General features: G+C 41.5%; 1 protein-coding gene across 1 annotated transcript; it reads right to left on the reverse strand.

Moving 5' to 3' along the window:
• Positions 1 to 5,686: 5,686 nt before the first annotated feature.
• Positions 5,687 to 26,658, reverse strand: LRRC42 (leucine rich repeat containing 42). Its single transcript, NM_001046386.1, has 8 exons — positions 26,584 to 26,658; positions 20,424 to 20,910; positions 13,509 to 13,640; positions 11,931 to 12,049; positions 10,251 to 10,339; positions 9,946 to 10,059; positions 7,632 to 7,716; positions 5,687 to 6,184 (listed from the first exon to the last, which is right to left on the reverse strand). Exons 2-8 carry the CDS (start codon positions 20,894 to 20,896, stop codon positions 5,910 to 5,912), a joined length of 1,287 nt encoding a protein of 428 aa, NP_001039851.1. The 5' UTR covers positions 20,897 to 20,910; positions 26,584 to 26,658; the 3' UTR covers positions 5,687 to 5,909.
• Positions 26,659 to 26,678: the final 20 nt, after the last annotated feature.

Below are 26,678 nucleotides of genomic sequence, written 5' to 3' on the forward strand. Positions count from 1 at the left end.
AGAGAAAAGAGCTATAAGCTAACTCTGTGAAACTTGTCAAGATGTTAAATTGTGCCAAGCATTTCTATGATTGGGAAGCATTTTTTAAACAGTCCCCATGCTTTCTTATTCTCATGTGTTTTCCCTCTGTCTGGAGGCCTCAGGGGGAGAATCTACTTCTCTGCCCTCGTCAGCACCTAGAGGCCCCCGTTTTCCTTGGTCTGCAGTCCCTTCACTGTAATACTCTGACCTCTTGGCTCTGTCATCACATCTCTCTTTTGACTCTCATCTTCCTGCCTCCCTCTTAGAATGACCCTTGTGATGACAGGACAATCTATCTCAATATTTTTAATTTGAGCACATCTACAAAGTCCCTGTTACCATGTAAAGTAACATTTCCAGAGGTTATGATCTGGACATCTTTGAGGAGGTCATTGTTTAGCCTATCGCAATGAGTATATGAGGGTTTGTTCTATTCCTTTAAATGTTTGAATGAAAAAATGGAACGAAAATACTCCTTTGACCATAAGACCCCAATTACTACAAGAATTTGGAATTTATACTCCTTTGGACTTCCCTGGTGGCTCAGAGGGTAAAGTGTCTGTCTACAATGTGGGAGACCAGGGTTCGATCCCTGGGTTGGGAAGATTCCCTGGAGAAGGAAATGGCAATCCACTCCAGGACTATTGCCTGGAAAATCCCACGGACAGAGGAGCCTGGTAAGCTACAGTCCATGGGGTCGCAAAGAGTCGGACACGACTGAGCGACTTCACTTTCACTTTCCTGTAGTATAGATGGAAAAGACATGGCTTGGGAATTTCTCCTGTAGTTCTTATTACCACCTTATCTCCCATTCTTTTTAATAAACTCCAGTTGGGTTTTTAACATTCACCTTTCCCCCCAACCCAATCAAACCATGGACAACCTCCAACTTGTCAAATAATTTGTCCTCATCCAATTGAAGTACTCACTTCACTATTCTCTTCTTGTCATAGCATTTTCACTTCTAGGCGCATACTCTCCTGGTTTTACCCGTCTTCAACATCCATTCCTCCTCCTTTGCATGATCTTACGTGTGGGAAGGCCCTAGGCTGTGTCTCTTTTCTATCTACACTTCCCCTAGGTGATTCTATACTCTCATGGGCTCCAAATGTCAACCCTATATTACAGAACCCCAACTTTATTTATACCTTCAGTCCTGATGACTTCTCTGAGCTCCAGACTCAAATGTCTGCCTGCCTACTTGAGCATCTCATTACATCTCTTCAACTTATCTAAAACAGAACTCTTAATTTCCCCACCCACCCCATATCTATTCCTCTCCTGCATTTTCCCATCCATTCAGATGCTCAGGTAAAACCTTAGGAAGAAGTCATTTTTTATTTTACTCCCTCTGTTCCTTCACTCTCTGACATTAAATACATCAACACAACCTATCAGCTCTACCTCCAAAACAGCCTTCTATCTAACCTTTCATCATCATCATCACTGCTTTTGCTATCATCTGGTCCAAGCTGCCAGCATCTCACTTGGGCTCCTTTAAAAGGAGTACATCAATGCTGTATATTGTCACCCTGCTTATTTAGCTTATATGCAGAGTACATTATGAGAAATGCTGGACTGGAAGAAACACAGGCTGGAATCAAGATTGCCGAGAGAAATATCAATAACCTCAGATATGCAGGTGACACCATCCTTATGGCAGAAAGTGAAGAGGAACTAAAAAGCCTCTTGATGAAAGTAAAAGTGGAGAGTGAAAAAGTTGGCTTAAAGCTCAACAATTCAGAAAATGAAGATCATGGCATCCAGTCCCATCACTTCATGGGAAATAGATGGGGAAACAGTGAAAACAGTGTCAGACTTTATTTTTCTGGGCTCCAAAATCACTGCAGATGGTGACTGCAGCCATGAAATTAAAAGACGCTTACTCCTTGGAAGGAAGGTTATGACCAACCTAGATAGCATATTCAAAAGCAGAGACATTACTTTGCCAACAAAGGTCCGTCTAGTCAAGGCTATGGTTTTTCCTGTGGTCATGTATGGATGTGACAGTTGAACTGTGAAGAAGGCTGAGTGCTGAAGAATTGATGCTTTTGAACTGTGGTGTTGGAGAAGACTCTTGAGAGTCCCTTGGACTGCAAGGAGATCCAACCAGTCCATTCTGAAGGAGATCAGCCCTGGGATTTCTTTGGAAGGAATGATGCTAAAGCTGAAACTCCAGTACTTTGGCCACCTCATGCGAAGAGTTGACTCATTGGAAAAGACTCTGATGCTGGGAGGGATTGGGGGCAGGAGGAGAAGGGGACGACAGAGGATGAGATGGCTGGATGGCATCACTGACTCGATGGATGTGAGTCTCAGTGAACTCCGGGAGTTGGTGATGGACAGGGAGGCCTGGCGTGCTGCGATTCATGGGGTCACAAAGAGTTGGACACGACTGAACAACTGAACTGAACTGAATGGTCCTCATTACACCTCCCTACTCTACTCTTGCCTGCCCACCCCCCACCCATGACCCATGATCCACACACTGGACCCATCAAGCAGCAAGGATTCACTCTGCAAATTATAAATCAGATGACATGATTTAATCAGAGGCTTTCTGTTACACTGAAGTAAAAGCCAAATTCCATGACCATAAGGCCTAGATGATCTGCCACTTGTCTCTCTCATCTTTTACCACTTGTTCACTGTACACAAGCCACCTGACCTTCACTCTTCCTCTTCTTTCTGTCCCTAGAATGTGCCAAGCATTTGCCATCTCAGGCTCCATACTTGTTCTTTCCTTTCCTCAGAACCTTTTTACCTAGATGTTTGTATGACTAACTCCTTCTTGTCGTACTTCTCAGCTCAAATGTCTCTTCCTCAGAGAGGACTTCTGCAATCCCTAAATTAATTTAAAACTTAACTCTCCCCGTCTCCCTCCCCTAGTATCTCATTACCAGCTCTACTTTATCACTACGTAAACTTAGCCTGTTGACCTACGTCCTGTTAACTTACCTGTCTGTCTCACTTCCCTTGAGTGGAAGCTCCTTTAAGGCAAATACTGTCTTTTGTCTTGTTCAGTGCTGAATCTCCCACACTAGGCACAGGTTAAAAGTTCAATGGATACTTCTTCAAATGAATAAATGAATAGCTCAGCATTTTTTGGAGTAAATGTATGAAAAGAAAATTTGGCCTAATGTCAGATTATTATGTAATCCTAATAAACTAAAAAATTCTGATTCAGTAAATTTGGATGGGATACAGGAATTTTTAACAAATCCTTAGGAGACTCTGGGGCAGGGAATCACTCACCATAGTTTTTGGGTAACACTGGCTTCCCTGGTGGCTCAGACAGTAAAGAATCCACCTGCAACGCAGGAGACCAGGGTTCAATCCCTGGGTAGGGAAGATTCCCTGAAGGAGGGAATGGCTACCCACTTCACTATTCTTGCCTCAAGAATTTCACGGACAGAGAAGCCTGGTGGGCTACCGTCCATTGATTTATTCACTCTTGCAAGCTTTATGTAGGTAAGATGGCTTAGTTTTAAAGAGTAAGCTAAGTATTAGCAGAAATGAATCACTTGCCCAAAGTTCATAATTAGTCAGCAAGTGAATTCTAGAAACTAAAAAGTCTAATTTTAAAAACGCAAATCGTACAAGTTAAAATACACACAGAGATTACCTCATCTATTTTATGCTAGTCATGATTTCTTAACTTTCATCATTTGTTTCAGTCATTCATAGCCTAGACTTTCATAACTCTATCTGAATGACTACAATGAACTATTTGGATCAAACAAAATATGTTTGTTTAAAGGACTTACCAGCAAGGGAAAATGAGAAACTTCAAAGGAAAAAGAAGCTAAAGAAAATGAGATCTTAGTTTCAAAAGCACACTGTATTTATAAAAGAAAAGTAATCAGATGTTGCTTTGAAAGATTTGCCCTCCAAAACGATCAGCATAGGTGGGATGTTTGACGAGTAATCGATGCCACTTTGTGCCACAGCATTACACCACAGCAACAGGCGCCTGGAGATGGTGGGCGGTGATCAAACTAGACTCACGTTTGACTAACAATACGTGCTGAGTTTGATACATAAGGCTAGTTGTTTGTACTAGGAATCTGGCAAGGTGTGCTACCGTTCACCCAAGTGATACATTAAAGCTCAACTCTACCTCCACAACAAAAAATCTGCACTGAATCTGCCTTTTCACTGGATAAATTTCAGATATCAGAGCTTTTGATATGACTCTAGGCAACAGGCAGCCACATTTACAAAGGGAGCACCTTGCCTTGCTCTGAATAGCAAACAGAACACGTCAGATCCAAGATCTAATTATATTAAAATCCTGGTTAAACTCCAGAGCATTTCCAGATGTCAAGTCTGTTACACCAAGTTCCTAATTCCTAAGGTATTCTCTCCCTTCCTTTTACTAGCCAGTAGGTCTTGCTTTAAGTTCACCTTTTATGGATGGAATATGGTCTGGAGCAGCACTGTCAAACAGAAATACAACGCAAATCATGAAAGCAAGTCATGTAAATTTTCTAGTAGCCACATTAGAAAACTTACCATTTTAACATTTAATCAACATGGAAAAATGGAGATTATTTTTCATTCATACTTTTAGGCTCTGATTCTGATATTCAGAATGCATTTTACAGCACACTTCAACTTGGACTAGCTGCAATTCAAGTGGTCAAAAGTCACACGTGAGTAGAGACCACTGTATCGGACAGTGAAGGTCTAGGGCCTTGTTACTCCAGGTGTGGCCCTTAGCATCATCTAGGAATCTGTTAGAAATGTTGACTGTCAAGTCTAACTCCAGATCTACTGAATGAAAATCTACAGTTTAAAAAGATCCCCAGGCAATTTGCATGTACAATAAAGCTTGAGAAATACTGGTTTAAGGAGTCATGCGTCTCAGGTTCTTAACCTGTCAAATGGAGGTGATAATCCTTACTTGCTAGGACTACTGTGAAGATTCTTGGTTTACTTAATAGACTTTTAATAATGAGATTGGCAAGGGGATCCAACCAGTCCATTGTAAAGGAGATCAGCCCTGGGATTTCTTTGGAAGGAATGATGCTAAAGCTGAAACTCCAGTACTTTGGCCACCTCATGAGAAGAGTTGACTCATTGGAGAAGACTCTGATGCTGGGAGGGATTGGGGGCAGGAGGAGAAGGGGATGACAGAGGATGAGATGGCTGGATGGCATCACCGACTCGATGGACATGAGTTTGAGTGAACTCCGGGAGTTGGTGATGGACAGGGAGGCCTGGCGTGCTGCGATTCATGGGGTCACACGACTGAACTGAACTGAATAGTTGAGATTTTAATGAATGGTTACTCTTATTAAAGAAGGCAATGTAATAGAATTGACCTTAGAGCTGGACAGGATGGAATATAAATTTGGGTTCTTTCAAGCTCTGGACCTTCCACAACTCATTTAACTTGAGGCTGAGTTTTCGTAACTATCTAAATTAGGGTTAATGCCTACCTTCAACAACTTACTGTTGTTGTCAGGTTGGGGCATGGCACATGGGAGGCATTCAGTAGTGGCTGCCATTCATATACACGTTTATACGTACATCCTACTGGCTGGGCCAAACTAGAGTAGCAACAAATGACCCTAAGCTGCCTTAGTTCCCATGGCCTTCCATCCCAAACCAAAGTGTTACTTCTTGTGGCTCCAGTGTATATTTCACAAGGAGACCCTAAGAACAGCAAAAATGTTTATTTGAAAAAATTACTATGTATTGAAAATATACATTAGAAATTATTACAGACTTCCATAGCATTCCCCTCCCCCACCACAAAAGTAGAAATAATCGCTTGCTATGCTAATGCCATAGGTAAATTCAAACAAAAAGGAAAACATTATCAGCCCCCCTTCCTCATACATTAGCACTGGAAGGGGAGGTGGTCAACTTATATTTGCCAATCAATACGAATTTAGCAAGTCCCAGTCTTCAACAGCAAGACACACATATTTCTGCTTTGAAGTCTGTGAAGAGCTGCCCTGTTCCTTCTCTGGCTCCTCGAAAGCTCTCTTCTTGCTCTTCTTTGACTCCTGGCTTGACAGGGCTTCGTGTTTCAACAGTGGCCCATGGCAGTCTGCGGCCTTCTCTTTATAGAACTGGAGCTTCTCAGAAGAGTTCATGTGGGCCTCTGTCAGGGGATACTTCCCTGGGGCTTCTGTTCGAGCCCGCTTCCCATCTGTAAGGATGACAGAGGGAAGGGTGATGAGCTTACTATGCCAGCTGCCAATGCCTGCCCAAGCCCAGAAAAATGATCCAACGGAAGTGACAAGAGGCCCAAACAGGGTGAGTCTGGATTCATTTTCCCCGCTTTTGTGTGCCTTATAAAGTAATTTACAGCATATGCACCAGCACAGGTTGAGGGTATGTACTCAGAGAGATCACAGATTTACAGTCAAATCTCAGATCTGCCACTTCTTGGATAAATGACCTTGGGTAAGCTACTTGTCTAAGATTCAGTTTTCTCAGATAGGGATATAAAACCTACTTCATAAGGGTGACGTGAAGATATAAGAAGTAATATATGGTGCTTAGGACAATGCTTGGCACAACAGTGAAAGCTCAAAAAATGTCAGCTATTACTACTCAGAATCTGGACTTGACTCTGTCTTCTAAGACAGCCAAGTTTGCAGCAAAACTCTAGCAAATGATACAACTTTATTCTCTATCTTTTGGTATAGAATAAATGTTTTTTTATTTTTCTACTTTTATTTTCCCTTCACTTTAATTTTATCCTTTAACTCCTTTCAGAAAAAATTATGGTAAAATACACATAACATAAATTTAGCATGCTAATCATCTTTGAGTGTATAGTTCTGTGGCATGAAGTACATCCACATTGCTCTGTAAACATCACCACCATCCATCTGCAGAACTTTTTCAGCTTGGCCAAACTGAAACTTGGTACGGTAACTCCCCACCACCCGTCACCTCAGTCCCAACAACCATCATTCCACTTCCTGTCACTATGAACTTGACTATTCTAGGGACGTCGTAAGACTCACACATCTGTCCTTTTTTTTTTTGGCCACAGCACGCAGCATGTGGGATCTTAGCTCCCTGACCAGGGATCGAATTGTGCTGGCTGCACTAGAAGCGCAGATTTTTAACCACTGGACACCAGGGAAGTCCCAACATCTGTCTTCTGTGACTGGTGTATTTTACTTAGCAAGATGTCTCTATAAATTTCACCCATGTTATAGCAAGTGTTACAATTTCCTTCCTCCTTAAGGCTAAATGATATTCCATTGTATGTAAATACTACATTTTGTTTATCCATTCATCTGTCGATGGACACTTGGGTTGCTTCTACTTTTGGCTATACTTTAATTCCTTTTTAATGTTCTGTTTTCTATTTTTGTATCACTGCAAATCTTTTCTGGAACAAGACGGGATATATATAAACACATATGTACGTATATACATACGCTTAATAAGTTATTTTCCTGGTGCTGGTGCTCAAAGCTAAGTGTGAACTTACATTATAAGCCATGTTGACAGAGTATAAATCTTGGTGATCTAATTAAGTCAATATGATCATAATTAATCTTCCCACTGAGTGAAGATGAACTAAGTGCCCAAATAATCTAAGGGCGAAACACTCCAAAGGAAAGGGAATTTCTCACAGAAGTGCTGAGCTGCTGTTCGAGACTCCAAGGTTTCTTGCGGCTTCATAGCTTCCAGAGTCACACGCTCCCACTGCAGAACAATCTAATAAAATGTATTTGGAAAGATGTGAAGCCAAACAAAATCTCGAGTTTTTAATCTCAAGCTTTCCTTGTTCCCAAGTCCTCTCTTTCCATAATACAACCCCCCTGTGGTAACCTTACTTCAGACTATGATGAGTCTCTATTCCAATCTACAAATAAACTGCATGTACTTTACTAAAATTTGAAACCTTAGTCATAATACTTTTCACACATTCCTAGGCCCATTTTCACACCTTAGACTATACCAACTGTAATTCAAACTCTTGTACGTGTGTAAAATAACCACATTTCCATACTTTCTCAGGATACTTCATGATCAGTTTCCATTTTTTAAAACTGCTACAAATGTATTAATATATTTATTATAAGTTACTACAAATTCTTTTGAAAAATCTGGCTTAGTAGAAACTACACATAAATAAAGAAAAGACAACAATTATTAGTATTTCACATATACCATAAGTAACAAGAGCTTTAAATTCCACACTCTCATTATGGTATGTAATGAAATAATCATAAAGACAGACAAACATTTGCAAGACATAGAAGCAGCACAACACACAGTTTAAGAAATCAGTTCCAGAGTTAGCTCTGCCTTTACTAGCCAGGGGACCCTTGGCAAGTGATTTAACGGAGAAATTCTGAGACAGACATGGGGATGTAAAGGGACTCCTGTTAGATGGCCTCATTTTTCTGTGTCACCTGCTGAGAATGAGGCAGGAGAATGGAGTCAGCCTGTAACAGTTTCAATAAGAGAGCAATGGAAGTTAGATAAAGCACCGCTGCCACGTCCTAGGGGCCTAGCTGGGGCTGCATGGGGCGAGGCTGTATGCAGCCTCAACTTACTTTCAGTCCAAGCTGCTAGTTATTTTACTTCATCCTTAGCTTTGCAAGAGAGGTCCTGGTTTCTCCATTTTAGAGATGAATAAACAGAGCCCAAAACTGCCTTAAGTTGTATACCTACTGGGTTGCTGAGCCAGGACCCCAAACTCAGGCCTCTGACTCTCCAGCCTATGCTCTTTCCACCATGTCACCTGCTACCATAACCAAACCACTCCGAGCCCGTACATGACCATCCCATACCTGCCCCAAGTCCACTGGATGTATCCAGGACTCTTTCAGCGCTACAAACTTAGTCTGACAACGGATGCATGTAATGATTTCAGCATGCATTTACTGGACAAACTTCGAAGTACTTCTGAAACACTGACTCACCAGCACGCCTTCATGCTTACCTATAAGGAAGTGATGCTATCATGAGGTGGCTGGATAGGTCCACCGCCATGCATTACAGAGCGCAGCCAAGGAAGGATCCAGAACAAAAAGCTCAGTGGGTCCTCCAGGCCTCCTCCAATCAACACTGGTTTAAAGTATCTGAAGGCAACAGGCACCAACCACAGGCAAGCTGGCATCTACTGGTGCTCTACTACTTGGTTACCTTCTGAGTGCCTATTTTAGTCTGTACTTTACCAACTTGAGGAAGACCATCAAGAAGGTAAGACAGCATCAAAGCAAAGTTCAGCGAAGAAGCTGATAATGGGAGGGCACAGTCTGCTCAAACTAGCATGGTCTGATCTGAAAACATGGCCTCAGTACGTGCCACCAGCGTTTCCACCCGTACACGAAGGGTATCGGCTTCAATAAGTTGGACTAAGTGAATTTCCCTGAATGGGTCATCCAAGACCTCTACCTTCCCAGAAACAATAGCTCTCTGTACATAAAATACAATTTTTAAACCTAAGAAAGAAAGAGAATGGGAGCACTAAGGATTAAAAAAAAAAAAGACATTTCCTTACTAAGGAGAGTTAAGAAATTTGCCCCCTAAATGGGAAAGAGTTAGACTTGAATTTTAATCAGTGTAACTGTTCTCTTTTTCTGGTACACACATAGCTAAGAGAATCTCTCCTGGAGTTAGATCATACTGTTTTTTTTTTTGCATAGCAAGCAAGAATTCATTTATTTTCTGAGTCACTTATAAGAAGGCATTTTCTTCTAGGTCCAATAAGGATGAAGCACAGTCTAGCGACCAGAGCATGAGATGTAAGGACTAGCATCTAACAACTTTTCTCAAGTAACTGGGTTAGTTACAAGTCATCAGTGTCTCAAGTTTGACTGAAGATGACAGTTCAGCCGAAGAATACCAAGAGGATTAGCATCTATTCGAGTGTTGAATAAGACACTTGGAATTTATGAAGCCATATTAACTGTAGAAGAGAAAAATCTGCCTTACCTGATCAGCCCAGCCCTCTGTCTTGCAGTTACTGTGATCAAATTCCTTCAAAGGCACTTTGGAGTGAACGAGGCCGATGTGGGTCTGAAGCTTGTGTTTGACAGCTTTGATGTCCTAGTGAGGGAAGAAAGAAACGGTCAGCACAATCAGCGCAATGGTCAGCACACACATGGGCAACACCGAACTTGTTCTCAGTAGGAAATAAACTCTATCATAGATACCAGCCCTTTCTGAATGTCGATTAGCAGAAGCAAAATACCAAACTGTATGTTTGTGAAAGTAAGAGAAGGGAACAGAAATCCTACCTTGAGTCCAGTCCCAGAGATATCTAAGCAGTTGAGTTTTCTAAAAGAAAAGAGGTATCCAATTCCTGCATCTGTTATCTCAGGGTTACCTAGATGTCAAAAACATAGGTGGTATTCTGTTACAGTTATAAGTATTGTTAAAATGCCAATAATAAGCTCAAGAAAAAAGGCCAATGATAAAATATAAAATATTGAGAGAACAAACTTTTCAGAGTAAATTAAATATGGGAATCTATCTTTCCTATGAAGAGTCACACGAGATGATCCTTAAGATCTTTTATAGCTCTAAACTTCTAGGAGTTGGGGTTTAGCAGAGAAATTAGTGAACCAGATAGCTACTCCAAAGGGTTTAATTTGGAACCACATAAAAACAGCATATTCAAAACATGTATATTAAACATGTATATACACAGGTATATTAGACTTTGTTCATAGCCACTTCACCTCCAAAGTAAAAGATTTTAATAAGATTTTCAAGAATACTTAGACACAAAGACTATCACTGTCTTATTAACCTGCATTAAAAAAATATATTTATTTTTGGCTGTGCTGGGTCTTTGTTTTTGTGCTGGGTAGCACGGGTTTTTCTCCAGTTGTGGCGAGGTGGGGCTACTCTCTAGTCACAGTGTGCTGGCTGCCCGATGCGCTGGCTTCTCTTGCTGCGGAGCACAGGTTCTGGGGCATGCAGGCTTCAGCAACTGTGGTACACGGGCTCAGTAGCTGTAGCCACTGGGCTCCAGAGCACAGGCTCAATAACTGCGGCACATGGGCTTAGATGCTCAGCGGTACCTGAGATCTCACAAACCCGTATCTCCTGCATTGGCAGGTGGATTCTTTACCACTGAGCCACCAGGGAAGCCCTGCATTTTTTAAAAACAATCCTTTCTTACACTGAATCTTCTCATATCAGAGAGAAGTGCATTTACCACTGGGTCCTCAAGAGCATGAGCACAGTGCTGGCACATTGCAGACACTCAAAAAAAAAATCTGCTAAATGAATATACTTCCCGGGGAGGAAGGGAGGGCGTTTTTGTCTTCATCTTACAGAAGCCAAAACCAAGGCTCAGAGAGTTTAAATAACTTGCCCAAGGGCACACAGTAGCGGAGCAAGGAGTGTCCTCTGACCTCAAACACCTGCTTTCGTTACTCTTTTTTTTTTTTTTCGCTACTCTTTTGACACTAACCATCCTGCCACATATTCAATACATGCTCAGTTAAATCATAACTCATCTTATAATCTTTCCACTACTGGAGTCAGTATCTGGTTCATCTTGAGTAAGCATCAAAATTGTGAATTTATCCAGATCTTTACCAAGAAATTATTGATAAAAATGACCTAGCTGACAGACACTATCAATCAGCAACTCAAAAATAAGTAAAAATGAGTCACATGTCCTCTGCGCTGTGAATATACAGTGAATATGACCTCTCTGCAGAGAATAAGCAGCATGAGTGAATCCTTAAGGGTTTTTACTGCCCTACAGAGTGGAACCATGGCAGGAAAGGTATCTGGCTAGGAGATAACCGTCTCCGGCTTTAGTCCTGCTCTGCCACTAACTTGCTAGGGCACCTAAGAATCACCCCTCAATTTTATCAGCTCTCAGACAAAGGGGAAGAACTAGTTGATTTCTAAGTCCATTCTTCCAATATTAATCATCTATAACTTCTAACAGAACTTACAAGATAAATCTAATAACGACAGATTTTCAAGGCCTCTCTTCATCACTCGAACTGGTGCCGTCATTTTCCGCACCCCGGCATCAGATAAACAATTATCCTTCAGGCGGAGTTGAGTTACACTAGGAAACAAAGTCCATGAGTAAATTACTTAAAGAGCATTTGAGAAAACCCAGTTATGAGAACATTTTCATAAATTTCATTTAAAAATGTATCTTCTAACCCTTGTTATTTCACACTTAATGCATTTAACAGAATTAAAGATCCTTTGATGCTGTTTCAGTTACTGTGTGAGGGTTGAGACCAAAGAAGCATGTAGTACTAGCCTCAGATGGTAGAGGGCACCATGGTGGAATGAGGTAAGCAGGGACTTCATTAGGATAAATACACTTGTTTCACACAAAAACTGCATTCTTGACAAATGTGTCAAAAACATTCTAAGTGTTGGGACAGTCTGCTAAAGAACTCCTATGAGAATCCTCCATATAAAGCACAATTCTTTCATTCTAATATTTTATAAATCCAATTTTCAGAATGGATTTATAAGGTATAGCCATCAGATCAGATCAGATCAGATCAGTCGCTCAGTCGTGTCCGACTCTTTGCGACCCCATGAACTGCAGCACACCAGGCCTCCCTGCCCATCACCAACTCCTGGAGTTCACTCCAACTCACGTCCATCGAGTCAGTGATGCCATCCAGCCATCTCATCCTCTGTTGTCCCCTTCTCCTCCTGCCCCCAATCCCTCCCAGCATCAGAGTCTTTTCCAATGAGTCAACTCTTTGCATGAGGTGGCCAAAGTACTGGAGTTTCAGCTTTAGCATCGTTCCTTCCAAAGAAATCCCAGGGCTGATCTCCTTCAGAATGGACTGGTTGGATAGCCATAAGGCGATCCATTCAGCTAACCTGTAACTGGTGTTTTAATGTGCTCCACTGTCCCACATGCAAGAAATCGGAACTTTTATCAACCTCACATAAAAATACCTTTCTACAGGGCAGTATGTCGGTGTCACTTCCTAGGCAGGCCTGAGGGAAAAGACTAGACTCAGGTTTGTAGTGCTTTTGTCCTTCTGGGTATTTATGAAACCATAAAGGAATCCATCTGGCCTTCTCTTTGCAAGCCAGACTGAGATCAGTCGGACTATTTATGAAGGGTGTGAACTGGGTGATTTCTTTAAATTATGGTTCTTGAAAATAATTTCTATGGCTGTCTTTTACTAGTTCACTTTTTAAATGATTTACAGCTCAATGACAGTTAAAATAGAAAATGATAATGATTGCAAAAATTATATAACTTCTCATCTCTTGCTAGAATGAATCAAGGCAAAATCATTTTTCAACCCAGGTAGTGTCAAGTACTGCATGTCGAAATAAATTTTATTTAGATAAAAGAACCTACTGACTTACTTTCCTTACCTGTCCAATCAACATTGCTTGTATCAAGTAAATGGAGACTGAAAATATTTTAGAAAAAAAAGTTAGCAAACAAACACAGGACTGGGAAGTAATTAACATCCTTCCCACTGGATCACCCTTTAAAAAACAAAACAATTCATTTACAAATGGTGGTAGGTCAATACCTAGACAGGGCCTCATTGGTGAGATGTTCTAGAAGTTCATGCTCATCTCCAAGCTTGCAACAGGAAAGATCCAGACAAGTCAGCTCCCGGAAAGACTTAATCTCCTCGAGTTTTTCTGAAATCACCAGGTATCTGTAGGGCATGGACAGCAATCAACAGCTTTTCTTTTCCTTCTTTTAAAACAGCACCAAATGAGGCTTTGTAATACATCAACATTCCATCAGGACAAGATACAACGTAATAAGCAGACTTTACTGATTACTATGTAGGCACAGGTTATAAAAACTTTAAATTTTAAATATATAAAAACATACAAGCAAAGGCAAGACACAAGAGAAAATATCTGCTTTGTTAGAAGTCAGACCTTGGGGTCAGTGTTGGGAGTTTTTCAGAGAATTTCCAAACTTCAGGATACTCATAATTTTAATCACTCATTCTTTTAATGCTGCTTTTTACTTAATGCTAAATATCTAGTGCTTTGAAAACTGGAACAGGCTAAGAATTCTGGATTCTAACCTGTACATGCCCAACAACATACCACATCAAAGATTTATTTGTCACATCAGGTTTTATCTTCCCTACTTGTTTGAGTAGTTGCCCACTCCCCGGTGCCACAGTTAGCCTGCTAACTTTATTCCAAAGTTATGTGCAGCATGACTACGACAAGGACTCATTCCAAACTAGACGGTTATTAAGACAAACCTGTGAGCACGGACACTTTAATTACACTGGGCACGAGGCCAGACTGCTATCATGGAGTATCAGAAGGCCTCTGGAGAGGAAGAGATTAAAAAGACACTGCTGTGGTCTCCACCCTGCTTTCTAGTTGTCCATCTATTTCATATGAGGTCAGCAAGAAAAAATGAAAAGGGATTAGAAGTGACAGGAAACAGGAGAGGAGCCTAAAAAAAAAACAGGGAAAGGGAAACGCCTGTGGCAAGAGCATGCCTTTCTCATCCATTTTCCTCACAGACGTCTAGAAGTTTTCATAGTGAGATGGTTCACTAGGATCAGTGGGCTTATATTTAAAAGTGTTCACATTTCTCTTCTGTCACCAGGATCATAATTATCAAAAAGAGCACTGAATAATCCAAGGACAAGAAGGGCGTCAGATCTATTTCCTGCCTACTTCCAATCAGAATAAGATACACTGAAGCTCATCACTGGCCTGACTGCTGGGTACAGATGGCCTGGGGCATTGATACCCCCTCTAAGCTGCCTGGTGACCAAGCTCAGCTGGGTACACAAATGAGCCTTATTTACTCAGACATATTTTAATTACACTGTAAATAAAGCTCCTGTTTTCCATCTTCCAATCATAGAGTTGAAGTGGGTTAATGGGGATTTGGGGGATTAATGGCAATTAGAGAAAGGAAAACACACATCCTTTGGTCAATTAACTAAAAGATTTTTAGGAACTGTGAGACATGGGTTCTCTGGGAAGGCACAATGATGTATAACATGATTCACAAACATTACAAAAATCAAGACGAAGAAACGAAACGTGCAAAGCCACAGACACTAGATGCTTATCCAGGACACAAATGAAGTTCTAGGGTCTTGCTGAAAATTAATCTTCCAACTTTCCCTTCAAAAAGTTCTGAAGAATATAATGGAGAAGCAACAGAACGAACACATTTTAGTGTCAGACCTGAGTTTGGATTTCAGCAAGGCTAATGTCAGACTTTATTTTTGGGGGCTTCAAAATCACTGCAGATTGTGACTGCAGCCATGAAATTAAAAAACGCTTACTCCTTGGAAGGACAGTTATGACCAACCTAGATAGCATATTGAAAAGCAGAGACATTACTTTGCCGACAAAGGTTCGTCTAGTCAAGGCTATGGTTTTTCCATCCATACGTCACATCCAGTCATGTATGGATGTGAGAGTTGGACTGTGAAGAAAGCTGAGCACCGAAGAATCGATGCTTTTGAACTGTGGTGTTGGAGAAGACTCTTGAGAGTCCCTTGGACTGCAAGGAGATCCAACCAGTCCATTCTGAAGGAGATCAGCCCTGGGATTTCTTTGGAAGGAATGATGCTAAAGCTGAAACTCCAGTACTTTGGCCACCTCATGCAAAGAGTTGACTCAATGGAAAAGACTCTAATGCTGGGAGGGATTGGGGGCAGGAGGAGAAGGGGACGGCAGAGGATGAGATGGCTGGATGGCATCACTGACTCGATGGACGTGAGTCTGAGTGAACTCCGGGAGTTGGTGATGGACAGGGAGGCCTCGCGTGCTGCGATTCATGGGGTTGCAAGGAGTCGGACGCGACTGAACTGAACTGAATTACTTGTATGATTGTAAGAAAGTTATTTAACTTCTGCAAGTCTCAATTTCTCCAGCTAGAAAATGGAGCTGATGATTATTTTAAGGATTATTAAGAAAATTAGAAAAAAAAAAGTTTCAAAAGTAAACAGCATCTTATAGGCCCTCATTAAATGGTATGTGTGCTTGTACTAAGTCATGTACGACTCTGTGAGGCTATGCACTGTAGCCTGCCAGGTTTTTCTGTCCAGGGGATTTCCCAAGCAATAATGCTGGAGTGGGTTGCCATTTCCCCCTCCAGGGGGTCTTCCCTACCTGGGTCGAGCCCGAGTTGCCAGCACCTCCTGCATTGGCAGGCACATTCTTTATCACCGAGGCACCTGGGAGGCCCCATTAAATGGTAATAGCTATTACTTCAGTCACAAAGGGTGATATTTTAAGGAAAACATACTTGCCTCCTGTGACCGTCAATGGGATTAAAAATCAGAGGGAAGAGACGGTTTTACAGGTTGAAACATATAGACAGTTTTCTCCTTTTGGCAGGCAGCTTTGTGACCCAACCCCAAACAGCAAGTGCCTGCACTAAACCAATTACCTTATTTTTCAATTCTGGTAAAACCTTTGTTGCTGCAGCTTCAGCTGGGAATTGCAAATGCAAACCCAAATCTCCTGCCCTCTTCCTATTTCCCTTCAGGGATTCAAAAGGAGAAGGCAAGTTTTCAATCACAACTGAAAATCCTACCCCTATATTTGGATAAGACAGCACTGTCTGATTACTTTTTGGAATTGTTGCAATAAAATGAGTCAAGAGATTGTTAAAAATGTTTCTTATATTTTTCTGATTATAAGGAAAACATTCCTTGGAAAAAAACTAAAATCTAGAAAATTATAAGGAAAATTAAAACCAATTTCAATTCCATTATCTAAATTACATTTCAGTGGGCTTCCCTCTTTTCCCCGCTATGTATGCAATGCATATAAAATTTTCTGTTTTTTCACAAACAAAATTGGGATCATATATGTAATTTTAATTATTCTTTTTCATTTGTTATATAATGAACAATTTACCACATCATTTTAAATGATCTTTGGATATTATCTTAACAGTTACACGATTACTTAGTTTCCTCTTGTTGGATATTCAGCTTCCAGGTTTACATTATTACAACTAGTACTACATTGAACACCCTTACGTAAAGTATTTGTTCTCATATTTGATGATCACATTAGAAATTAGAACAGACTCTTGATACAATGATACAGATGATTTTAAACAAATGATACAGATATTTTTAAGGCTTTTGCTACATACTGCCAAGTTGCTTTCCAGAAATGCTACATTATGTGCTCATTAAATGTGAATGAAAGTGCTATTCTCATCCAATTTGACCAGTGGAACAGTATGCAGACATCACATGGGATAAAAAGCATTTTCCCCATTGTAAGGATTACCTAAGCTATAATGGTAAATGGAGGAAAAAGCAGAATACAAGTTATAGAGTATATTCACAAATGTACAAAGATACATTATTTGAAATGATTACCATGAAGGATCTCCAGTATTCTTGCCTGGGAAATTCCAGAGAGAGAGGAGCCTGGCAAGCTACAGTCCCATGGGACTGCAAAGAGTCTGACATGACTTAGCAACTAAACCACCATCACCATGAATGATGGAACTATAAACTTTATTAAACAGTTTTATGTTTCTCAAATAGTATGTATTTGCCTTTATAAAATAATTTTAAAACAATATTTATATCATAACTATTTTTCATTGTTCTAATTTTTCCACAATGAACATAAATAACTTGGAATAAAAAATGAAGGAGTAAAATGTACTTTTTCCCTTCTTTTTATCATATGCCTCCTGGTTCATTCAGTTCAGTTCCTTAGTCATGTCCGACTCTTTGCGACCCCATGAACCGCAGCACACCAGGCCTCCCTGTCCATCACCAACTCCCGGAGTTCACCAAAACTCATGTCCATTGAGTCAGTGATGCCATCCAACCATCTCATTCTCTGTCGTCCCCTTCTCCTGCTGCCCTCAATCTTTCTCAGCATCAGGTAGCCAAAGTACTGGAGTCTCAGCTTCAACATCAGTCCTTCCAATGAATATTTAGGGCTGATCTCCTTTAGGATGGACTGGTTGGATCTCTTTGCAGTCCAAGGGACTCTCAAGAGTCTTCTCCAACACCACAGCTCAAAAGCATCAATTCTTCGGTGCTCAGCTTTCTTCACAGTCCAACTCTCACATCCATACATGACCACTGGAAAAACCATAGCCTTGACTAGACGGACCTTTGGACAAAGCAATGTCTCTGCTTTTTAATACACTGTCTAGGTTGGTCATAACTTTCCTTCCAAGGAGTAAACGTCTTTTAATTTCATGGCTGCAATCACCATCTGCAGTGATTTTGGAGCCCAGAAAAATAAAGTCTGACACTGTTTCCCCATCTAATTGCCATGAAGTGATGGGACCAGATGCCTTGATCTTGGTTTTCTGAGTGTTGAGCTTTAAGCCAACTTTTTCACTCTCCTCTTTCACTTTCATCAAGAGGCTCTTTAGTTCTTCTTCACTTTCTACCATAAGGGTGGTGTCATCTGCATATCTGAGGTTATTGATATTTCTCCCGGCAATCTTGATTCCAGCTTGTGCTTCTTCCAGCCCAGCGTTTCTCATGATGTACTCTGCATATAAGTTAAATAAGCAGGGGGACAATACACAGCCTTGAAGTACTCCTTTTCCTATTTGGAACCAGTCTGTTGTTCCATGTCCAGTTCTAACTGTTGCTTCCTGACCTGCATACAAATTTCTCAAGAGGCAGGTCAGCTGGTCTTGTATTGGCATCTCTTTCAGAATTTTCCAGTTTATTGTGGTCCACAGTTGAAGGCTTTGGCATAGTTAATAAAGCAGAAATAGATGTTTTTCTGGAACTCTCTTGCTTTTTTGATGATCCAGTGATGTTGGCAATTTGATCTCTGGTTCCTCTGCCTTTTCTAAATCCAGCTTGAACATCTGGAAGTTCATGGTTCATGTATTGCTGAAGCCTGGCTTGGAGAATTTTGAGCATTACTTTACTAGCGTGTGAGATGAGTGCAATTGTGTGGTAGTGTGAGCATTCTTTGGCATTGCCTTTCTTTGGGACTGGAATGAAAACTGACCTTTTCCAGTCCTGTGGCCACTGCTGAGTTTTCCAAATTTGCTGACATATTGAGTGCAGCACTTTCACAGCATCATCTTTCAGGATTTGAAATAGCTCAACTGGATTCCATCACTTCCAGTAGCTTTGTTTGTAGTGATGCTTCCTAAGGCCCACTTGACTTCGCATTCCAGGATGTCTGGCTCTAGGTGAGTGATCACATCATCGTGATTATCTGGGTCGTGAAGATCTTTTTTGTACAGTTCTTCTGTGTATTCTTGCCACCTCTTCTTAATATCTTCTGCTTCTGTTAGGTCTGTACCATTTCTGTCCTTTATTGAGCTCATCTTTGCATGAAATCTTCACTTGATTTCTCTAATTCTCTTGAAGAGATCTCTAGTCTTTCCCATTCTATTGTTTCCTCTATTTCTTTGCACTGATCGCTTTTGGTTAGCCTTGTTTTAATGGTCATATTGATTGTGCATCTTAAAAGTAAGCTGCCTTTCACATTTTGAATGACAAAAATTCACATAACGGTATACTATACGGCTATTTTAAAAATCTACACAGATTTTTGGCAAATAATTTTGAAAATATGTGAAAGAGCAAAGTGCTTAATAGTGTGAGCACTATGTTGCATTTGTATAACGAAGAGGAGAGCTATATATGCATGGGTATGTACAGAGTATTTCTGGAATTATGTAAAGAAAACTGGTAACAGTAGTTGCCTCTGGGAAAGAGCAAAGGAGAGAGATGGAAGGAAGGCTTATGTTTCACTTTACACCCTTTTGTGTTTGTGTTTAAGTCCTTTTCTGTGTAATTTTTTTCAAGGTTTTCTTTTTAATTAGTAGATGCCTTGAAAGTTATTTTACATGATAGTGGTATAAGAAATTTAAATAAGTCAATAAAAGTGTATGAGCAAAGGCAATCATAAGAGAAAACACATGCTCTGTTAGAAAATAGATGGTGGTTCTCGCGTTGGGACCTTATCGAAAATTTCTAAACTTTAAGATACTTGAAATTTTAGTCACCTCTTCTTCGAAAGCTGCTTTTTATCTAATGTTCAATATCTAATAGTCTGAAAACTGGAACGGAGAGGAGAATTCTGGGTACTAATCTTCACATCCCTGAGAGTATACCAAGAGATATCTGGCAGATCACATCTTGTCTTTCCTATTTTCTCCTACTAGAAAAGTTGGTAGATGAGTATTTTCTATCTAATGAAAGAGCTGTGGCAATCAACTAATCCTTATAAAGTGTTTTCAAAATAAATAAATTAAAAAACAAAAACACTAACAAAAACAAAATAAAGCTAAGTGCTATCTGGGAGGGTGAGGGAAGGGAGAAAGACAATGATTTTTCTCAAAATGGCCTACCACTTCATGTTTGAAAATTCTAAACTCAAGTGCTGTTTGATGGGGGGAGCCCCCAAGCCCACTAAGTCCCAGAACCTGACAGAATCAACACACCCAACAAAACGCTCACTATCATAATCAGAACACCCACCTGTTTCGCAAACACAAGGAGCAAAGCACCAGACTTCCATAGGCCTCAGTGAACTTCTGTAAAGCCCTCAGCCCCGCACCGGGCTCTGTGAATTTCTGTCTGGCTTCAGCAGCAGAGAACAGCTTTTCAGCAATCTGCTCAGGAAAGCCGATAAGGGAATCAATGTGGTCAACATTGTCAGAGATGAAGCCCAGGACAAGGCTGAAGAGGGATTTGGCAGAGTACCGAAGATTTCCCTCCCGGGTGTATGTGAAGATGAAATGATCAGTCTTCTCTTTCTGTGCAGTGTCATCTTCCCTGTTCATGCAAAGCTCCACAGAAAAGCCTTTGGGAAACAGTCTGAAAGGCCTTGGCTTCTGCAGGCTACTCCTAACATCATCCAAGGCCAGATTGACCATGTGCAGTTGCCCATTTTCTCGCACGTAGATGGGCCCTGAGTCCAGATGGTTTTCTGAGTTGAGGTAGTACGACATTGCCTTGGTTGTGACTGTAAAAGCAAGGTACAAGGGAAGAAAACCCAATTAAAATGCCATTTGTAAAATGTAACTTCACCATGCTGTGCCCAGAGCTTTATGAGCCTACCAGGCAGGCCCTCTGGCTGCTCTGGTGAATCAAAGCTTACCAGTTGCCTGTGAACCCTGGCACTGGAGGCTGCATCTGTTACCTTGACCTGGAAAGCCCGTTCCTGCTCTTCCCTTTCTTGTCTGTCTGGTGAAGTCCTATTCATCTTTCAAAAACCAGCTCAAATCTCATTTCTAAAATTCACTCTAGGGTCTCCCTGTTGGTTCAGTGGTCAATAAACCACCTGCTGATGCAGGGGGCATGGTTTCAATCCCTGGTCTAGAAGATTCCACATGCCTCAGGGCAACTCACCCATGTACTGCAACTACTGATCCCGCTTATCCTACAGTCCATGCTTCTCAAGGGAGAAGCCACCACAGTGAGAGGCCTGAGCACCACAATGAGAGAGCAGCCCTGGCTCGCCACAACTAGAGTAAAGTTCACTGAGCAATGAAGACCCAGCACAGCCAAAACTAAATAAGTAAATAAATAAATAAAGTTCACTCTAAGAGAGTTATCATAGAAGTGGAAGACAGTCACTGGCAAGGAAAGTCATGGTAGCATAGCAGACAGTAGCAAAACAACTGAGAATAATCCCAGTGTCCAACGAGGGTGTTATTACAGAAATGTTACATGCACACCATGGAATGTTACATGTCCATCAAAATGATACAATTTTTATTGACTTGCAAGTTATAAATATTAATAGTAACATGTAGAATTTACTATTTATATTTTAAAATATGTTTTCACACAGAACAAAGGCTAGAAACTAATAACTCCCTTCCTTGTTACCCTGGCACCTTCCACACATTTATTACGCTTGGCTCGCATTTCTGCTAATTTATTTCTAGGCGTGTCCTGCTGATTTGAGCTCCTTGAGAGCAGAGATCATGTTTAATTCATTCACCCTAACACAGTGCTTTGGCATGTAGTAGTCCCTGAGCAGACAGTCATGGAACTAAAGTTTACTCTTTTACAGAACTTTACACAGAACACAAGGAACACATTTTTTTTTTTTTGTATCCACAAACAAAGACCTCCATCACAAGAGCTAACTAAAATCTATTAAGCTGAGATGCTAGATCCAAGGGCTAGAATAGTTAGCTCTCATTCCTTAATTTCTTCAGTTAACTGGCACTGCTGAGGTAAGGCAAAATATCAAAAACAGCAGGATATTTATGCAATCATGTAGATGACATTTTATGCCCAAGTACTAATTGGAATAAATATTTGCTTTCCTGAGGAATGGTGAGATTTCAAAGTATTTGAGAAATTGCCATGCTAAATAAAATGAAGTATGATTATCACTGTTACAATTTTTAGGTAAAATTTAATATAATACAGGTCAAATAGCTGCTATTATCTCTAAAAGACAGATTGACTTTTAGAGTGAACCAACCCAGCTTTGTCTGCATTAATGCAGGGCTAGAATGTAGCTCTGAATTCACCCACTTAAAAGTGTCAATCAATCAAGTCAGTGATCAAAAATGCTGACGCTGGGAAGATAAACAGTGATCCTGTTGCAGGCATCAGTATGATCCATGTTTCTCCAGAGGATAATTATGTGTGTAAAAGTACACCAGAAAAGAGGGCCCTGCCACGCCACGCCCAAGAGCTCATTCTTTCCTGCTCATCTTATGCTTTATTCTCTGGCCAAGCCATACTACCCAGGTTAAGTTGGCTGTGTTCTCTCGTCCCAGTGGCCTTTGCACATCCTGCTCCCTTTGGCTGGAACATCCTTCTCAGCTGCCCTGACCTAGCTGATTCCTAGTTCTCACTAACAGCTAGCTCAACCTCATCCCTCTCCTGGGAAGACTTCCTAGCCCCTGCACTAGTGCACGTGTCTCTGGTTTTTCCAGAGCACCAAGGTCTGTCTCTTTGTATATAGCACTTAGCACTGTGTACTGTCTGTTCACTTGTTAATATTTCCAAAGTTGTGAGCTCTTTGAGGGCAAGGCACTTGTTGGATTCATCTCTCTTTTTTCAGGCCAACACAATGCCTAGCTTGAGTAAGCCCTCAGTAGATATTTGCTGAACCAAACGAGAGGAAGACTGAGACCTCAGAAGAACAGACTTAGGGCTCTGAGCTGCAGGGCCTGCTGATACTGTTGCTAGGAGCCAGCTCCTCTTCCAGGCAACAGCTGCAGGCTCCTCCCCCAACTTGCCAGACCCTTTTGCAGGTGGTAGAAGCAAAGAGCATGATGGGAGTATATTGTTACTGGTACTACCAGGGAGGGGGGAAAAAAAGAATCTAAAAAACAGAAGAAAAAAAAAAATCCTGTCACAGTGCCAACTCTCATAACCCATATTCTTGCCAGTATTCAGTGCCTCTGCTAAGGTGATAATTTTACTTATTCTAAGCTTTTCTTCTAGGGGTAAGCATGTGGTTCCTTCAATCTCAGAGAGTTTAATTCTGATGAGGAGACAAAGCAGATCCCCTTTGGTCTTCTCCTCTGGACTTGAACATTCATAGTCCTTCTCTACCTGTAGACCTGGAAGTAGATACCAGGCATAGCCCCACGTAAGAATGAACTGATTTTAAAAGTGGAAAGACAAATTCTATGGAAGTTAACACAAGGAATCAGCACACTATAAAACCCCTGGCAATGAAACAGGGTCTGCTCATATGTAGCAACCCTAGCCATCACTCCTAATAGTGCCGCCCATAGATTCTAGGGTAAAACAAACCGATGAATGGAGGACCACTTCCGGCGAAAATCAGAAAACTGATTCCATCCAGCAGAGGGCACAAGAAGTCGGGGACCAAAGTGAAGATGCTAACCCAGGCTGCCAAAAATCCCAGCAGCTTCTGCTTCCACGGATTTTTTTTTTTTTTTTTTCTTTTTTGGACCTTAGTTCCCTGATCAGGGACTGAACCCAATGCGCCCCTGCATTGGGAGTGCAGAGTCTTAACCACTGGACTGTCAGGGAAGTCTCACATGAATCATTTTCAAAACAGACATAGTTCTGGCTATATTTTACCTTTACTTTTTTACTTAAATTACTCATGAAATGCTAGTTCTCTTTCTAAATGATGAAAAAATCAAATAATTCCTGAAGAGTAAAACCTACATCATTTGTCCAGAGATGCCAAGGGCTCTCTGTTCTTCAACTATGGTACCTAAGGAACGGACCATGATCAGGAAATTCCAGGGACCTTTGATTTTTACTACTAAATTTGTGCATCTTGCTCCCAACAAGGAGCAAGCTTCCTAAGAGTTTCTGAGGTACCATAAAATGATCTAAGAATTATATTAATGTTTAAGCCTTTCAAAGTTAAGAACTGTAAAGGCAAGAAAATTCCAAAGTTTCTGTAACTTGGCTCTGCTTGTTCCTGGCTATTATACAGAGTGGTCTATTATAAGGGACAGAGTCTATTATCAGGAGACAGAGCCTGTTCTGTATCATGGCAAAAATCCTACACGAACTGGAAAATTAAAGTAATTAGTATGTGAAAGAATAACAATGTTCAGTGAAGGTCTGTATTAGCTATATTTCATATTAGAGCAACAGAATAACAAGGTAGCCTCTGATAGTTTTCCAGCCTGTCTCTGGAGAGGTGGTTTTGTAACCCATAAAATCTCATAGAAAACTATTACAATAGTACATGTTCTAGTATTTGGTCACCACAAATGAGCCATGAACATGTCATTTCATCAAATGAATAAAACGTAGCCTTACTACATTAAAAATTCAGTTCTCTATTGCCTCTTCGAATAAGAGGCAAGATAAAATAAGTGATGACTAAACATGGCTTTTTAGAACTTGAAGCCAGTTCACCAAGCAAGAACCATGACTATCCAGTAGAGGGGACTGGAAAGATGGAGTCAGGGAAGCAGACTACAGGAGACAATTAAAATTGTGAGCTGAGCCTACAGTTATGCAATTTGAAAAGAAAAAGAAGAAAACACCTAATTTTAGTAGGTAAAGTAAGACAGCAATCTCTCAGTAATAATAAGCCATAGTAAGACTATGATGATAATAATAGTGGGTGTGATAGCTCCCACTGAGTTGCCAAGCACTGTTAGGTACTATATTAAATGCAGTTCTCAACAATCCTATGACGTAAGGTTCGCCATTTAATAAAGGGGCTCAGAGACTAAAGTAACTTACTTAAGAAACAGAACTAGTAAGTGGCAGGGCCAGAATTCAATCTCAAAGCTGTATCACTCCAAAAGCTCAAGCTCTTTTCACTGCATGATGCTGTCTCTCAAGAATAAAAATATGACATCAGCTTTAAGGATAAAAAAAAAATGTTAAAAATTAATCTCACCCACCTGTTTGAGCCCTCTGGTATTCACTGACTCAAGCTGGGGAGGGGGGGTGAGAGAGGGCAGAGATAAAAAAAAAACAGTGGACATCTGAGAAAAGAGTTGGTGGGAACTGAGCCAGGACAATAGCTACACTGAGGCTTTCCCTCTTTCCTCTGCCAGGGCAGAAATTACCCATATCCACACACCAGGAAAACATCTGTCACTCCATGGCCTTCATCCCAAGGCTGCAGACACCCTCGGTTTACTTGAAAATGCAGTATTCTTAAGCAAATGTCTAACATAAAAACATGAACGGAAACTAGTTCCAAACCACCAATAACCAAGTAACAATCTTAGGTTTATTGTTCTGGATCACCACCATTATTCAATTCTCAATTCATTTCTTTTGTTTTATAACTTGCACTTGCCTACCTGCCTTCTCTCCCATACCTAGCTCCTTATTTGCCTCTTAGGAGAGGCCAATCTCTCCTACATCCTGACATCTGACAGTTTTTCTACCGGCCAACTGTAGAGCTTCTCACACAAAATCCAATCTCTGCACCAAAAATCCTAATCCTCTCCTTTCACCCACTCCCAACTCCCCTGCCCTCAACTCTCAAACCTCACGCCCTTCCAATCTTTCCATGATCCTTCTGAATGTGGCTCCCGGTGGCCCAGATCCAATCACACCTTCACCTGGCTCTCCCTCCTCCCACCGCACCATTCCACCCCCACCCTCCCTAACCCCCTGCACTCTTTCTCTGTCCTTTATCGCGTAGTCTTCCCTTCCTCCCACTCTCTGAGATTCCCTCTCCTGGGACTCCAAACTCTCCATCTTTCCCTCCTCTTCTGCCCTCAACCTTCAAAATCTCCTTCCTTCATGACTCAATGTCCAACTTCACAGTCCACAGCCCCAACTTTTCTCCCCTGCCCCCAAACCCCACCCTCTCTCTTATTCTAATCCTAGATCCTTTACTCCTAGCACTCCTCAAATCCCCTTCCCTCTCCCCCTCCCCAGTACTGCAATTCTCCATTTCTGTCTAAATTCCCATGCGTGACCCTCCCCAAGTGCACCCAAGCTAATCCTGCTCCCTCTTCCCACCCAGGCCCCGAACGAACCTCAATTCTCACCCGCCCCATACCCTAGCCCAGCATCAACTCCACCCATAAACCCATCTCTGACACCCCTAGATCCTCACCCTCACGTCATTCACCCAACCACACCCCAGCCCCGACCCTCTCGGTCTTCCCCTCCCCTCTCCCACCCCTCCCTCAAACCCCACACCCGCCCCCACTCGCAGCCCCGGGATCCGTGAGCGGCCCAGCCCGCGGCCGCCACCTACCTGTGCCCCTGTCTGGGGCAGCCAGCGGCAGCTCCTCTGTGGCGGCTCCCTCCTCCTGCCGCGCGGCTGAGGCGGGGAAGCGGTTCCGCGCCCCC

The sequence above is a fragment of the Bos taurus genome, chromosome 3 (genome assembly GCF_002263795.3).
Source record: "Bos taurus isolate L1 Dominette 01449 registration number 42190680 breed Hereford chromosome 3, ARS-UCD2.0, whole genome shotgun sequence".
Taxonomy (NCBI): Eukaryota; Metazoa; Chordata; class Mammalia; order Artiodactyla; family Bovidae; genus Bos; species Bos taurus.

Bases quoted from the DNA above. Each gene is read 5' to 3' on its own strand.
- LRRC42 (NM_001046386.1), bottom strand. From the start codon at position 20,896: ATGTCGTACTACCTCAACTCAGAAAACCATCTGGACTCAGGGCCCATC. The intron at 13,641-20,423 runs GTGGGTGTTCTG...CATGCCCTACAG, and splicing joins TCCTTGTGTTTGCGAAACAG to ATACCTGGTGATTTCAGAAA. The intron at 7,717-9,945 runs GTAAGGCAGATT...ACATTTTATTAG, and splicing joins CAGAGGGCTGGGCTGATCAG to ATTGTTCTGCAGTGGGAGCG.